Source organism: Durio zibethinus, chromosome 22, assembly GCF_047325235.1.
Source record: "Durio zibethinus cultivar Kanyao isolate XHJ-2024 chromosome 22, ASM4732523v1, whole genome shotgun sequence".
In the NCBI taxonomy this organism is placed as follows: Eukaryota; Viridiplantae; Streptophyta; class Magnoliopsida; order Malvales; family Malvaceae; genus Durio; species Durio zibethinus.
In genome coordinates this window covers 20,479,507-20,495,210 of record NC_143183.1, presented here as the reverse complement: position 1 = coordinate 20,495,210, position 15,704 = coordinate 20,479,507, and the positions used below count along the sequence as shown (strand labels likewise).

The 15,704-nt window shown below is 35.8% G+C and overlaps 2 protein-coding genes across 3 annotated transcripts; one reads left to right on the top strand and one right to left on the bottom strand.

Moving 5' to 3' along the window:
* Positions 1–298: 298 nt before the first annotated feature.
* Positions 299–6,064, top strand: LOC111306820 (serine/threonine-protein kinase PBL27-like). The gene is made up of 5 exons (XM_022904769.2): positions 299–721; positions 1,601–1,800; positions 2,023–2,212; positions 4,245–4,636; positions 4,791–6,064. The coding sequence occupies exons 1-5, from the start codon at positions 580–582 to the stop codon at positions 5,409–5,411; spliced, it is 1,545 nt and encodes a 514-aa protein (XP_022760504.2). The 5' UTR covers positions 299–579; the 3' UTR covers positions 5,412–6,064.
* A 489-nt stretch (positions 6,065–6,553) lies between these two features.
* LOC111306819 (ISWI chromatin-remodeling complex ATPase CHR11-like) lies at positions 6,554–13,214 on the bottom strand. 2 transcript variants are annotated; one of them, XM_022904764.2, is made up of 25 exons: positions 12,878–13,214; positions 12,467–12,598; positions 12,283–12,386; positions 12,018–12,124; positions 11,824–11,921; positions 11,516–11,695; positions 11,213–11,434; positions 10,714–10,848; positions 10,348–10,630; positions 10,200–10,273; positions 9,779–9,999; positions 9,620–9,707; positions 9,428–9,539; positions 9,162–9,350; positions 8,992–9,023; positions 8,800–8,876; positions 8,621–8,710; positions 8,468–8,537; positions 8,311–8,365; positions 8,167–8,225; positions 7,923–8,088; positions 7,471–7,649; positions 7,156–7,371; positions 6,871–6,969; positions 6,554–6,784 (listed from the first exon to the last, which is right to left on the bottom strand). In XM_022904764.2, exons 1-25 carry the CDS (start codon positions 13,076–13,078, stop codon positions 6,767–6,769), a joined length of 3,207 nt encoding a protein of 1,068 aa, XP_022760499.2. In that variant the 5' UTR covers positions 13,079–13,214; the 3' UTR covers positions 6,554–6,766. The 2 variants fall into 2 exon arrangements, with proteins under 2 accessions (XP_022760499.2, XP_022760502.2); XM_022904767.2 differs by having other exon boundaries at positions 9,446–9,539.
* Positions 13,215–15,704: the final 2,490 nt, after the last annotated feature.

Sequence of the window (15,704 nt, the reverse complement as noted above, 5' to 3'; positions counted from 1 at the left end):
TTTCTGTGACATTATTATTAAAATATAGTTAATTAAATTAATTAATAATAATTCTCTATTTATTTTATTTTATTTTTTTACCATAAACGGTAAATTTCACAATAATTAAAAGACAAGAAATTTATTAAAACCCCAATTAATAGTAAAAGATGAAGTTTTACTCACATTAATAACTTAAGTAATTATGGGAAAATAAATTTACCTATCACTAATCTATTAATTAATGGATAATTATTATTTCCATTTATTTGTTTATTTCTTTTCGTTTTTATTTTTCGTTTCTTTACCTTCTCTTCTTACACAAGTTTTTTTTTCTTTGATTTGTTGATCAGCCACTTTGGTCTCCATCTTTGTCTTAAATGGGCACTTGAGATCACAGAGATAGAAGCTAAAAGAGAGAAGATTTCAAGGGGGAAAAAGAGTTGGTAAAGATTGGATTTTTAAAGGGAAATTTAGAGAAGGGGTTTTTTTTTGTGAAAAGTGTGAAAGTGAACATGTTTTTGGAGTAATTGTTGAAGAATTGTGTTAAAGTTTGGGTTTTTAGTTCTGGGTTTTGTTTGATTTGTTTGAATTTTGATTATGGGTGGGTGTTTTCCTTGTTTTGAATCATCAAAGAAGGGGGGGAGTAATGGTGGGGGCACTGTGAAAGAACTGAGCAAGAAAGATTCAACTAAAGATGGCTCAGTTGGACTGTCTCATCATGTTAATAGAGCTAATTCGGGTAAAAAATTCTCATTTTCTTAGCCTAATTTTACTCCTTTTTTCTGTGTTGTTGTAACTTGTTGGTTTTTGATCAGCTGGGGTATGTTGAATTCTGTGCTTTTCTTGGTTCTGTTTTCAAGTTTTTGATAATAGGTACCTGTTAGGATATGTTGCTAGTTTGATCTGATACATTAATGGGTATTTTGGGGTGTTTGATTGATTTAGATGGTTTATCAAATTATGTCTATCTTTTAGCTTTGGTTTGTTATTCTTTGATGAATTGTTAGTTAGAGGACTTGTTTGTTGGTAAACTAGTTTGAATTTTACCCTGATGGAGTACCTAAGGCATTATTTGGGAGATCTGCTCTTATGTTTAGGAACACAGATTTTTTCAATTTCTTGTAAATGCATAATTGTTAAGCTAACATCGACAAAATGCTAGTAAATGCCTTTTAAGAGAGAATTTGGAATGTTCCTAAAAATGATATTGAATGTAGTTGAATAAAGTGTTAAAAGCCTTGCCTGAGATGTTTTCTTCTTCCACATAGAAGGTGAAATGCTGTATCAAAGTCATAAATTTAGGATTACATTATATAATCATCTGGGATTTCGCTATTATGGTTAACTTTGTGCACAAGAGAGATGAGTTTAGGTATTCTATCAAAGAAGTGTATTACAGTGCACAATTCTAAAGTTTAAAGGGTTCATCTTCATCTCTAGGTGATTAGTTTTATAGTGGTTGCAAGTAAACTTGCAACAAGCCAATGTGCTCACTTAATGTGACAATTCCATGAATATGGCCTTTAACTTTTGTTTTGCCCTTTTAATTGTAATTCTGTTGTTCTCTATCTTCCTTCTTTCGTTTTGTCCAATGTATCTGATTCACTTCTTTGAACAGACAAATCAAAATCTCGGGGTGCTTCTGATTCTAAGAAGGAACCTACCGTACCTAAGGATGGACCAACAGCAAATATTGCAGCACAAACATTTACCTTTCGAGAGCTTGCCGCTGCCACAAAATACTTTAGGCCAGAGTGTCTATTGGGAGAAGGGGGTTTTGGACGTGTTTACAAGGGCCACTTGGAGAGTACAGGACAAGTCTGTTACAGATATTTGAAATAGATCTCAATGACTATGTGTTTTAATCATGTTCTTATGTTAAGTTGCTTGCTTTGTCTGATAGACTTAGGATCCCAGTGATGTTAAATATGCTCATAGTGTAAGCTTTGCAATTTTTTACTGTTTATTTCAAATAATGGGTGTGAAGAATGTTAATCATGTAGTTTAATCTATTCTTTAATAATTGTTTTATGTTTTCAGGTAGTTGCTGTCAAACGGCTTGATAGAAACGGCCTTCAGGGAAATAGAGAATTTCTTGTTGAAGTTCTCATGCTTAGCCTCTTACACCACTCAAATCTTGTCAACTTGATTGGTTATTGTGCTGATGGGGACCAGCGCCTCCTTGTCTATGAGTTTATGCCTTTAGGGTCATTGGAGGATCACTTACATGGTAAGGGTGCCAGTCTTTTGGCGTTCATGATAATTGCAGTCTTGCTTTTGGTTTGATTGCACTGTCGACTCGAAAACTGAATCACATATTCAGAATTAATTGTAAAGTACTTCTTTGTCAGTGAATATGCATGGCTGTTTGCTTTTTCCTGTCTTCAGGAACTACAGTTTTGCAATTGAGTAAATTGCAACAGAAGGTTTGTAGCCTTAACTACTGAGTTATTTATTGATGAAGCAGCACTGGATTGACTTTGGTCTAATACTTCCTTCTGTAAAGGTCTTTTAACAGGTGTTGAAGAGTTAATGCCTGTTAGAATAAGATATCAAGATTTGTAGAAGTGTAATATAGGGAGAACTGTTTTTGTTTCACTGAACAAATGGTCTATTGCTAATTGTTTGGCTTCATCTATGCCATTAGACAATATATAACCAGACATTCCATTTCCTTGGTGCCTGGTCTCTTCCTTAACACCATTCTAGCCCCCCAAAAGATTTTTTTGTATATTTTTAAGCACTGCCTAGCCATTAGATTGAGGCTGAATGTTGCTACATAGTATTTGACACAATTGCTAGATGTGCCAAGTACAAATATCAATTGGTGGCATGCTTTAAAGGATAAAAATGATTACACCTCCTCCCTCCCTCCCTTTTTATCTTTATCTTTGTCTTTGTTATGGTAAAAATGATATTGTGAGGATTGTCAAAATTAGAGATGGTTGAATTATGTTGACCTATGTCTGTACAAATGCTAGATGGCTACAGCTGTGTATAAACATAGATTTCTCTGCTAGATGTGGGTTGCCTAAAATGATTCCACAAGTTCCAAACTAGGTTTAAATTTCCAAAGTAAAAGGCTGACTTACATTTACTCAACAAGTTTGGTATTATTTAGTTGTAATGTGGAGAAAAAGAGAGATCATGAAGTAAAGTTAGCCTAGTAGCTCCTGCAGGAGTTTATAGGACCTTAAGAAACGAAGTTTGGGTCCCTTCGGAGAAGCAAACCTGTGACTCTATATTGGAAAACTTTTGCTTTGATTATCCTGTCGGCTTGTTCTTGTTTCATTCTTTAACAAGTTCAGCTATCAAAAGAAAATGTCTTCTAGATTGCAAATGAAGCAGCTGAATTACTCGGCAGCTTCTTACTAGCCTCAACATTTTTCCCAGAAGTCTTAAAGGGATTTATGCTAAAAATCTCCCAGCATCAACACAAAATAAAGATGAAATCTAACTTCACTTGTTGCTATAAGAATGTCCTCACCTATGAAGCATGGACATTTCTGAACCCATCACGTACCCATGTCGTATCTGTGCCCGACACTTTGACACTTTTAACACACCGAAATATGTCTTGAACTTGGCTGGATACAAAAAAGAAGAAGAAAAGGAAGAACAAGACTATTCACGTGGGGATAATGACCCATATGTTCTTTTATTGATGTGTCTATCATTAGTTTTTTTACAAGGGTAAATATCTTTTAAAAATCAGTTCAATATCTATCATTTATTTTTAACTGATGATTATAATATATAAAAGATATTCTTTTATTGCCGTGTCCTCATTTTTTAGAAATTCCTGTGTCACCGTGTCCGTATCTTGTTGTAACCGTATTGTGTGTCTGTGCCTGTGCTTCATAGGTCCTTGCAATGTTGTTATTATTGTGAGAATAAACATTCAAACATTAATAACAATATCTCTATGTAGCTGGACATCAGAATCTTCACTCTTAATTAGGAAGCAATTGATGTGGAATCATCTCATCCTTGAAACTGTTCTGTTGGCTTGGGTTTTTAATTATATATCTCATCATGATCATAACTTTTAAATTGCATTTCATTGATACTTTTGTATTAAGGTTGCACTGAACATTAGCTGTATTTTCTCCAGTGGCTTATATCATACTCATTTAATTAATGTTATATAAGGTAAGAATTAGAGAATCACACTCATTTAATTAATGTTATATAAGGTAGGAATTAGAGAATCACACTTTTGGCAGACCACAGTGATTGCCTTGTTTTAAATTTGTTTTCAGATTTTCCACCAGACAAGGAACCTCTGGACTGGAATACGAGAATGAAGATTGCAGCTGGTGCAGCCAAGGGATTGGAATACTTGCATGATAAAGCTAACCCTCCTGTTATATACAGGGACTTAAAATCATCCAACATCCTTCTTGACGAAGGCTATCACCCTAAATTATCAGATTTCGGGCTTGCAAAACTGGGACCAGTTGGTGACAAAACCCATGTGTCCACACGTGTGATGGGCACTTATGGTTATTGTGCTCCAGAATATGCAATGACTGGCCAGCTTACTCTAAAATCTGATGTTTATAGTTTTGGAGTGGTCTTCCTTGAGCTTATCACAGGACGCAAGGCCATTGATAATGCGCGTCCTCCTGGAGAGCATAATCTTGTTGCATGGGTAAGTATCTTTTCTCTTCTACCCTGCCATGATTCCAAGAGATTTCTTCCAAAATTGATGCTTATGCTGAATGACTGTTATATTTTATTTACTGCTTTGACTTAAAATCAAGTTTTCTTGTACTTTTCTATCTTGTGAAAATGGGGGTTTGCAGGCGCGACCACTTTTCAAAGATCGTAGGAAGTTTCCGAAAATGGCTGACCCACTACTACAAGGTCGTTATCCAATGCGGGGATTGTACCAAGCTCTTGCAGTTGCAGCAATGTGTTTGCAGGAACAAGCTGCTACAAGGCCTCTAATAGGCGATGTTGTGACAGCCCTTACATATTTAGCCTCACAAGCCTATGACCCAAATGCACCCAGCAGTCAAAGCAACAGAGTTGGTCCATCAACTCCAAGACTCAAGGATGATCGAAGGAGTATGGCAGATGGGTTGGATAGCCCGGATGAGCATGGACAACATGGTTCCCCTTCTACCCATAGAAAGTCACCTGATTACAGGAAGAGGAATCATGCTAGGGAATTGAGCACAGGTGCAGAGTTAGGTAGGAATGAAACTGGTGGGAGGTCAGGGAGGAAATGGGGTTTGGATGATTCAGATCGACAGGAATCTCATAGAGACAGCCCTCTTAATGCTGTGAGAGCAAGGGAAACTCTACGTAATCATGATCTTGATAGAGAACGTGCTGTTGCAGCAGCTAAAGTATGGGGTGAGAATTGGAGGGAGAAAAAATATGCAAACGCTTTGGGTAGCTTTGATGGTACAAATGATTGATGCTGCCAAAACACTAATTCATGTCATTTTGCTCTTTCAAGTGAAGACATGTTTTGTATCATTTTAAGGGTAGTCAATGGAAAAGAAGAAAACTTTGAAGATACACCATCCTTTACTGTCTGTCTCCATTTCTACCCTGGAAATAAGAAGTTCATGCATTTTTCCAACTTGGACTGTTGTTGCTTGTCCTATAATCATTCTTGTAGTTGAGTATGAAACTGAATGCTCCAATCAGGTGGTTGAAGGAAGAAACACAGTTAAAGAAGGGATCAAGAGTGGTTGAATGATTTGGGGTATTCACAGGTAAATTCCGCCACCAAAAAGTGTTGCATGCAACATGTTAATCTATGTATTTAGGCTTTCTTTTTTTTTTTAATTTTGTGAGATTCATGTTGGGAAGATGAATTTTTGCCTCGTATATTGTCTTGTACATGGGGAAACTTGGTGGGTTTTGTGTGGATGTCTCATTGGTGTTGGTGTTACGTCTTTTGAAGTCGTACAGTTCATATGCATGGATTTCTGAATCGGTCTGTTTTCGGCTTATACAAAGAGGTTTCATCATATTATTTTTCATGTATGATGATGATTATCATCATCATATTGTTCTGTGTAATTACTTCTTTCCTATCTTAATCTATTTCTCTTCTAACGAACTGATTGGCTTGGCCCCTGGATGATTCGAGTTCCATTGGACTTTTGGCACCCAATCCTGAAAGTGTTGGTATTTCTTGAATTTAAGGTGTTTGACTACACTGGAACATTGATTAGGATTGTTCAACGTATCGAATTGTATCCATATTAAAAGACAGTATTACCTCAGTCGAGTTAGATCGTGTTGTTGCAGACTACAATATTACTAAAGGTTCCAGTCATTTGCATATTTCTGATATCCTTTTTCTGTCTCCATTTGGTACAAGAAACCTTCAATTAATCTTTGGTTTTGGCTCGGCAACGAATTTCTACCTCCTTTTTGTTTTGACAATGGAAAGGCAAAATGTAGACTTACATGTTGCGAACAAATTAAAGAAATTATAAACACCTACATTTTTCGAATGCCACTCAAGTTTCCATTTTAATTGAATTTATTTTTAGAATATCTTTTTGATAAAAAAAAAAAAAAAAAAGCACGGTATCAGGCAAACTACAGTCCAACTCCTCATCATGATATTTCTGTAATAGTCAGCCATGGATTTTATCATATATGATATACTAAAGTAATAGTCAGCCAAATACAGATTGGTTCCTACCAAGAGCCAAAGAGTTACACCCAGAGTTTATTATGCAAACTACAGTCCAACTCCTCATCATGACATTTATGCTTTAAACCCAAAATTTGTAGTTCACATTACTGAATATCACTTCCTCTTTTTCCCCTGCAAAATGACACCAATACCACTTTTTATAAGAAAAATAAAACAAAATTCATCACATAATTGTCAGATTTCTGTATGAAACAAACCGAGATCACGTAATCATCCATCGATAGCTGCTTCCTTTTCTTTTGTTGAGTAGGACTCTCAGTTGGCTGCCTCCCACCACGCTTTGATGGTGTCATGTTCTGAAATATAGGATGAGAATCATGATAGGAAGACTCAACAGGTATAAACATGGTAAACCACAGAAATGTATAATCTAAATGAATCAAACAAAGAAGAATGGTGCATCATAACAAGCATGTGACTCGTGCATGTACTGGGCAATTGGCGTTTTGGTAGTAACAGATAAGGTAAAAGATAAGCAAAACCTTGGCAAGTTTCTTCTCCTTGCGGGCTTGTCGCTCCCTCTCGTCATATTCTTGGTTTTCCTTCTCAACCAATCGAATGAGGGTATCACACCTCCTTGCCAGCTCTTGAGTTGTCCGTGACTTCACAAACCAATCAAATCGAAATAAGGGTGAGGTACGGAATGCCGCCTTCAACTCCTCCCAATTCCCATAACCAAGCTTGTGTACCATGCATATCTGTTTACATATGATGCAAAGGCATAAATATGAGGAAAAAAAAAAAAGATTAAGGTGGATCCGAATATCGTGTATGGTGAAAAGAATTTAAAGACGCACCATGAACCGATCACATTCTTCATTGTACAGCTTTCCTTTGTTCTGACCATACTGGATCTTCATTTCCAGCCACGGATTCTTGTATCGATCCAATTTCTTGCCAATCGCTTTCATGATCTCATCTTTCCTAGAAATTCTGGCCTCTCCTCGTTCAATGTTCTTAATTATCCTATCATAATCTGCATAAAAAATTCAGCAATTATTGTAGAATAAGAGCCCTTGTCCAGAACCAGTTATTAAAACTAGTTGAACTAATCAAACACTATTCTATGATCTGTGTAGCATATGTTTTTGCATGCATACATATATTTCAATCATATTTATCAAGCTCCTGGAAGAAATATAATTAAAAATTGTCAAATTTTAATACTTAATTTTACATCTAGAGAAACAATTATGGACATTTAAAACCAACACAAATAAACAATAACATGACATCAGAGATTACTTACCATTTAACTCTTTGTATCGTGTTTTAAAAACTTTAGCATATCTTTCCACTTCCTCCTCAGTTTTCCCTTCCATTTCTGAAGCAATATTTTTTATATCATTTCGTCCATACTTCTCACAAGCTCTAATGAAAGTATTGAAATCTCTTCTACTCCATGAAGAAAATCCCTAAAGCACCAAAAATTAAGTTTAAGCAAAGCAGCCAACAAATAAAAACATAACACACACACACCACATTCCACTCACCTCTTCTAATAGCCGCTCCTTTTCTTCCAACTCTTCAGCAGTTAATGGATCTCCAACTTCTAAACACACGAGACTCTTAGTCAAACAGGCATAAAGAACATTGTGTGCCATATCGCAACACATTATATGGCAAAGGTAAAATACCTTCAGGTTCATCCACATCAATCGTGTCCTTGATCTGATTCTTCTGATGTGTTTGCTGATTTTAATTGAAAAAAATCCAGTCAGAAGATAACTCACAATCAACACCAACAACTTAATGGAGAAAATAAAAATTGGTATTATCTCAGATCATCCATACCATGAGATAGCGTACTTCTTTCTCATACAACTCGCTTAGCCTCTGAGTGTTAAAAAATTGGAAATCATGCCTGAGAAATAGTAAATTTTGAATTAGCTACAACATCTAACAATGCAAACTACACAACAAACATTAGTTTGTGAAAGGGCTTACAGTTGAGGCATGCGAGGAATTCGAGGCTCCTTGGGTTTTGCTGGACCACCTTGGCGCATGGTTTGTTTAAAGTACTCAGATTCTGAGTAACTGATTTACAGAAAGGAGAAATACAAGTCAAATAAAGCAAAAGATAAATAAAGAACAAATTAAGTAGAATGCTGAAATAACCAACTTACTTCCGCTTCCGCTCTCTTTTTGGTGGTTCAATCCAGTTTTCACTCACAATTTTCTTGAAGTCAAACTTGTTCTCATCCTTTATCAAGAAGAAAATAAAAGCACCAACCATTAATAAAGGGCACTGTTAAAACACTGGACTTAGTAAAGACCAAACAGAAAGATTGGTGACAAAAAACAAGGGATGTGCTTACCTTGTCATCATCAAAATCATACAATTCAGCAGCTACAAAAACAGAACAATGTCAATGGTTAAAAAAATGATTGTTTATATAGGGCAATAAACTCACAAGCAAACAAAACAAGTTGTTTATATAGGGCAATAAATTCACAAACAAACAAAACAAGAGCAAGAGGGGCATACTATCATCCATCTTAAATTTAATTGCATCTTCTGTAAATTTCTTCATCTTGGCATCAAGTTCAGCCGTTGCTGCTTCTCCTTTGGCAATGATTCTATCAATGTCTTCATCTGTAATTGTGCTATCCTTGGAACTGAAGACCATTTCAGCACCAAACCTCACCATTTGAAGCAACTCATCCTTGTTAACAGCTGCATAAAACCAGAAGATATTGAAATGTTACAGATACAGAATCAACAAATTATTGCATCAAGTAAAACAACTGCACTGTGAAGAAGCTTCTTGCTTTTCTGCTCTGCTAATCGTCCTTGTTGAATAACCAGAGCATCCAGGGCAAGCTTTTTATAGGCCCTCTCAATCACCTTTTCCTCGATAGTGTACTGTTTCATAATAAACAAACAAATAAGTCTACCATAGCATAGGCTAACTTCTCAACTAGCATAAAAGACAATTTTCCAACCTCTGTGCAAAAGCGGAACACTTGAACTTCCTTCTTTTGACCAATCCTATGAGCGCGATCCTGTGCTTGCAAATCAACTTGTGGGTTCCTGCAAGATTCCCCTACTATCATTGATCCAACAAGGATGAAACACAATTATAAAAATAGGTAGATGCTTACCAGTCACTATCATAAAGGATGACAACATCCGCTGTAGCAAGATTAATACCAAGGCCTCCAGCTCTAGTTGATAACAAGAAAACAAATTTCTCACTTCCTGGCTTATTAAAGGCTTCAATGGAAGCATCACGATCTTCTCCACCTGTATTACCATCAATCCGGCAATACTGGTACCCACAAAATATCAAATAATCTTCAAGAATATCCAGCAGCCTTGTCATCTGAATATAATAAATTACCGCAGCAAAATCACAAAGAAGGAAGTAAGAAAATGGATAAAGACATGAAACAATGTAAATGATGTAAATAAAATTAAATTAGAAGAATAACATAGGGAAATGTATAGACCAATGACTGACACATTCGTATACAGAGGCATCCATATACAAATAGATAAATTCTAGGCAACCCTCAAGATTACCTGTGAAAATATCAGAACTCTAGAATCACGCTCCTTCAACTTTGGAAGTAACTTGTCCAAGAGAACCATTTTACCTGGAAATAAATCAGAAAAGGTCAGCTTTCATTGAACACCAATGGATTCAACATCCTCCAGGAAGTACACTTACCGGCATTGGTTATAAGATGGTCTCCTGTAGTATATGGAGGTCCAGGTTCAGCACCTTGGAAAAGATATGGGTGATTACAGCATTTACGCAGCTGCATTGCAATGTTCAAAAGACGCTTACGCTCTCCACCAGCGTTAACAACTTCAAGATCTTTTTGCAGCAAAGCCCGATAGTACTGTTTCTGCATCTGAGACATTCCTACTTTAAGGATAGTTTCCTTTTTGGGAGGCAAACCTTTCTCAACATCTGATTTCAATCTCCGAAGGAGAAATGGCCGAAGAACCTAAAGATGCAGAGACAAAGAATGTTAATTATTTGTACAAACCCACAGGCCTGGCATGAATAGAGATAAGGTTTTTAACTTGCCTTGTGAAGTTGTTGAACAACTTCCTGCTGGTCATTTTCACCAGAAATTTGAAACCACTCATCAAAAGTTTCAGCTGAACTAAAAATCTCCGGCAGTAAAAAGTTAAGAAGAGACCAAAGCTCATGGAGATTATTCTGTACAAAAAACGATATCAAGATTGACATATATCATACAATATAAGTACTAAAATGAATCAAGTATGCCTAATTAACAAGACAAGAAAAGCAGTCACCATTCACTACTGATCACATATAAGAACCACAAATGAAGTAGAAAATAAATAAAAAACATAAAAAGGTAAAAATCATCAAATCATTTAAGATGGCAACTAGAATTCATCCAACCAAGAAAAGAAGATGTGCTTGACCAACATCAATTTAAATGCAAGTCTAGGAGTACAAAATAGCATAAGCATTTATAGTGAAGCTAAGCAGACATCAGAAATGGAATCAGAAACTCACTAAGTGCTTCCATGGCAAAGACCATTTAAATGCATACCTGAAGTGGAGTACCCGTAATAAGAAGACGGTAATTAGTGTTGTAAAGTCTCATTGTTTTTGAAAGGAGTGAATTCTCATTCTTGATTCGATGGGCTTCATCAATAATTATATAGCGCCAACTAAAACGACGCAAGGCAGACTTCTCCTTGATGGCCATTTCAAAACTTGTGACACAGACATCAAACTTCCCAGCAACCAATAACTCCTCACGGATGTACCTCTGCAGAAGTTAGAAGAATAAGAATCATGATAAAGATACGAAATAAAGAATAATCAGTAAAGCATGGACCAAGCAACTTACTCTTTCCTCAGGATTCCCAAGAAACTTTACTGCTCGCAAGACTGGGCAAAATCGACGTATTTCATTCATCCAGTTGCCAAGGGTTGATTTTGGAGCAACAACCATATGAGGGCCAGTAATTCCCCGGTACTCATGCAGATAGCCCATTAAGGAAATAGTTTGCAAAGTTTTCCCTAGTCCCTGTATCCAAAAATTTAGTAAACAAACATCAGCTAATAACATATCCCTGCTTATTGTGGTCTTAAAAACAAGCCTTGAAAAAGAACTTAACAATATACAATCTTTAAAGCCCCAGCTACAGTACATACCATTTCATCTGCAAGAATTCCATTTATACCATTCTCATACAGTCGTATAAGCCAGTTTAAACCAGCTAGTTGGTAGTCCCTCATCTTTCCCTGAATACCTGGAGAGAAGGAAAACGTAAAGAACATATAAAAGAGAAATGAACACACTAAAACCAAATTTTCAAACTGATAGGTCTAAGAGAGAGAGAACTTACAAGAAGGCTGAGTCACCAATCGTGTGTTTCCGGACAAACCATCTTCTTCCTCCTTGAGGCACTCTTCATCTTCTTCCTCTTCAGTTATTTTTGATGCATGACGGCCCCTAAATTTAACAAGTGGAAGAAACCGTTACTATGAAAACCATTAAAAACCAAATAGAAAACAATACTCATCACTTACAACCAGTAATTTAATGAAAACAACACAAGCAAGACAAATCATCCTTTACAACATCTTGGCAAAAAACAACACATGCATTACCTTCCTTTCACCTTTTGTGATGATGATTGGTCGCCTTTAGCAAAATGAGCAAACAACTCCGTTTGCTGCAAAAGATACTTCAAACGCCCCTTTCCCCTATTATTCTGTCATTAATCCAGAAATTAGCAAACCAAATATTACACTTAAAATTAACAGAATGTGAACTTTTCCATAGAATATGCACCATGTCGGCATCAATGGCAGCATTTTGAGCTTCCAATATTTCCTGAATCTTCTGCTTCTTTAGTTTCTGCATTGCTTTTAGCCGCCCCTTTTCTCGCTTACTAATTTCGGGCTCAACCTCATTAGACTCATCCTACGCCAAAAAAAAAAAAAAAAAAAAACTCAAAAATCACATAATCTAAATATAAATAACAATGGAGTTTAAATTAAGTTTCTCAGCAACCTATTAAAAACCTAGAAGCAAAATTTATTCTAAAGAGTAAAAAGTAAAAGCATAAAACTAATATTTTGCAATCATTATTAAACCCTAACTATAGATAACAAGCAAAAAACGAAACGCCTCAACCAAAACCGTAAGAATTCGGGAGCAAAACAAAAGGTGAGTGATGAGAGGGGGAAACCGTAAAATTACCTCATCAGCGTCATCAGTGTTTTCATCAGGGGCGGCGTCATCGTCTTCGTCGGAGGCGGCCGCAGAGCGAGCAACGGCTTGAAGCTCTTCTTCGTCGTCTTCCTCGCCGTTGATCTGATCGTTGATTCGCTCCTCTTCCGACGAATTGGAGCTGCTCGATAGAGCTTCATCGGACGACACCGGCTTCAACGATTTCGCCATCTCTTTCTCAGATCGAGGGTTTCTTTTTCTTTTTTTCTTGTTTATTTTGGAGAGGAAGAAAATTAAAAAAAAAAAAAATTAGAGAGAGAGAGGGAGAGCGACTTTGGTTAAAAAAGATAGTGAAATTGTAGCCGTTGGATTTGGGAAAGTGGAGAATAAATGTTTTGAAGTGGATGGAGTGTCAAATGGGGAATTTCCCGCCACTTTTAGGGAAACGAGAATTTCCCGCCTAGTTAACTCGCTGGCTCGGACCCTTGGGTGCACCGACTCGAGCCATGCTGCGAATGGAATTTACATTTCACAATCTTTTTTTTAAGAGAAAAAAAGAAGCTTTTGCATCCTGTCATCTGAGACCTGATTTATCCAAATTCCTGTGGAGAAAAATGGTTATTTTTTGTCTTTTAAATCTAATTGTAGTTTTTTTTTAGCTAGGGTGACAAGCTCAGGCTACCGATCTTGGGTTAAAAAAATTTCAACGTTTTGCAAACTTTATCCAATAAGCAACATAAAAGATTAATATTTTATGTAATGTTAGATAATTTATAAAAATTTTATAAATTTTTAAAAATAAATCATAAAATAATTTCATTTTAGTTATATCATAAAATTTATATATCAACAAATGGTTGATTCAATTATTTAAAACACATCTTTATCAACGAAAAAATTTTGAATTCGAATTTTATCGGTGATCATTTGTTTGAGTTATTTTAAATACACGACATACAATCATATTAAACTGTTAGATACGACACATTTTGTCTTAATCTAAAGGATTGAACAATTTATTTATCTCTAGATTTTTTTTTACAAAAAAAAAGTATAAAATTTATACAATATTAATTTAGATAAACTTATTCCCCGGAAAACCAATCCTGCTAAAAACTCCATGATGTATCCAAAACTATAATTTATTCAAACACACGCAAAATACATTGAAATTCAACCAAAAAAAAAAATCCGTAGTACAATATAAAGTTCAATCCATGGAATTATAACCACATGATGGTTCCAATTTCCCTGGATACTCGCAACATGAAAAAAAGTAAATTACAACACAAGAAAGAGTTCCGATTATTCAATATTAACAACAATAATCATAGTAAAAGCCACAATATGAGAGTTTCATTCATATAAATTTAACAACCCGACTCGTACTTCAGCAGTAGACTTTGTGAGAACAGACCGACCTTGCTTGATGTAACAATGACCTGGCATTCATAGTCGTGAGTAATCAGTTCCATTGATATGATACACAGTATATATTTCTCAGGAGAAAGATTTGTTCCTATTGGACCCTATATATATCCGAATTCTTTTCGAAGCTATTACATCATTTACATAATTCTTTTGGAAAGGGAAAAAGATTAAGAGGTTTTTGGTTTTTGTTACGCAGGTTTGCAAAAGAGTTGCAGGTTGAGATGGACCTACACCACAAGAGGAGGATCCATCTCATCATCAGTTTCACTTGTTAACTTGTTTTTCATTCCTGGGAATTTGAAAAAGAAAGATAAATTCCAAGGGTTTCGGATTTTGTTGCCCAGGTTTGCCAAAAATGTGGGAAGATCTCCATGTTGAGATGGATAACTACTTGAGACATGGTATTAAAAGAGGAATATGTTTTCACACCAAAAGGAGGATCTCATCTCATAATCAGTTTCTCTTGTTAAGTTGTTTTTCATTCCTGGTAAAGGGAATTCCATCGTTGCCCAGGTTTGCAAAAGATGTGGAAAGAGTTGCAGATTGAGATGCATAAACTACTTGAGACATGGTCTTAAAAGAGGAATGTTTTCACAATAATCAGTTTCAGTTTGAGACCTGATCTTCAAAAGGAATGTTTTCCCAACGAGAGGAGGATCTCATAATCAGTCTTCATGAAGTTCTAGGCAACAGGTAAATTAACAAGATGATACGAAATTATAAGTTACAAAAAAAAGTCAAGCAACGTAAAAAAAAAAAAAATCCACATATTCAACCAAAAAAAAGTTAAAGAAAAGGTTACTTACAAGTTACAAAGAAGTAGGGAAACAGATTTCATTCTGAGCAGTAAGCTCTATCCCAGCCTGGCCCTGGCTTTCGATGGTAGTATCATTTCTATGGCCTCTGATACATTTGTATATGGTTGCAGCTAAGGCTAAGGCGAGAGCTGACATGCCAAGCAGAAGCAAAGCCAGAGTTGCCCCTTTCCCCTTAAACTTGAATGTTTCGGAGAAGGTAAAACTCAATGTTGATGATGACGATGAGTTTGAGTTTGCCTCCATTCTTGCAAGCTAACACTGCACAAAACTCTTGGCTATATGGACGTAGATGGAAGTCGATGTTCATAGAAAAATTTTATAGTATCCAATGAAAATTTTTTATCATTTTTTTATTTTTAATTTTTAAATGGGAGTTGATGTGGCTCTAGGACGTCGCCGCGGCATCACCGTTGACATTAGGCCGTCACTGCCTAAATGGATTTGACAAATATTTACAACAAATAAAAATATTAAGGATTAATATTCAAATAAATTCTTGGACTTCACTAAAGATTATACAAACGTTAACAAGCCATTGGATTTTTTATCGCATTAAATTAAAACAATAAATTTTTTATTTCATTATAATCATACGATTAAATTTTAAA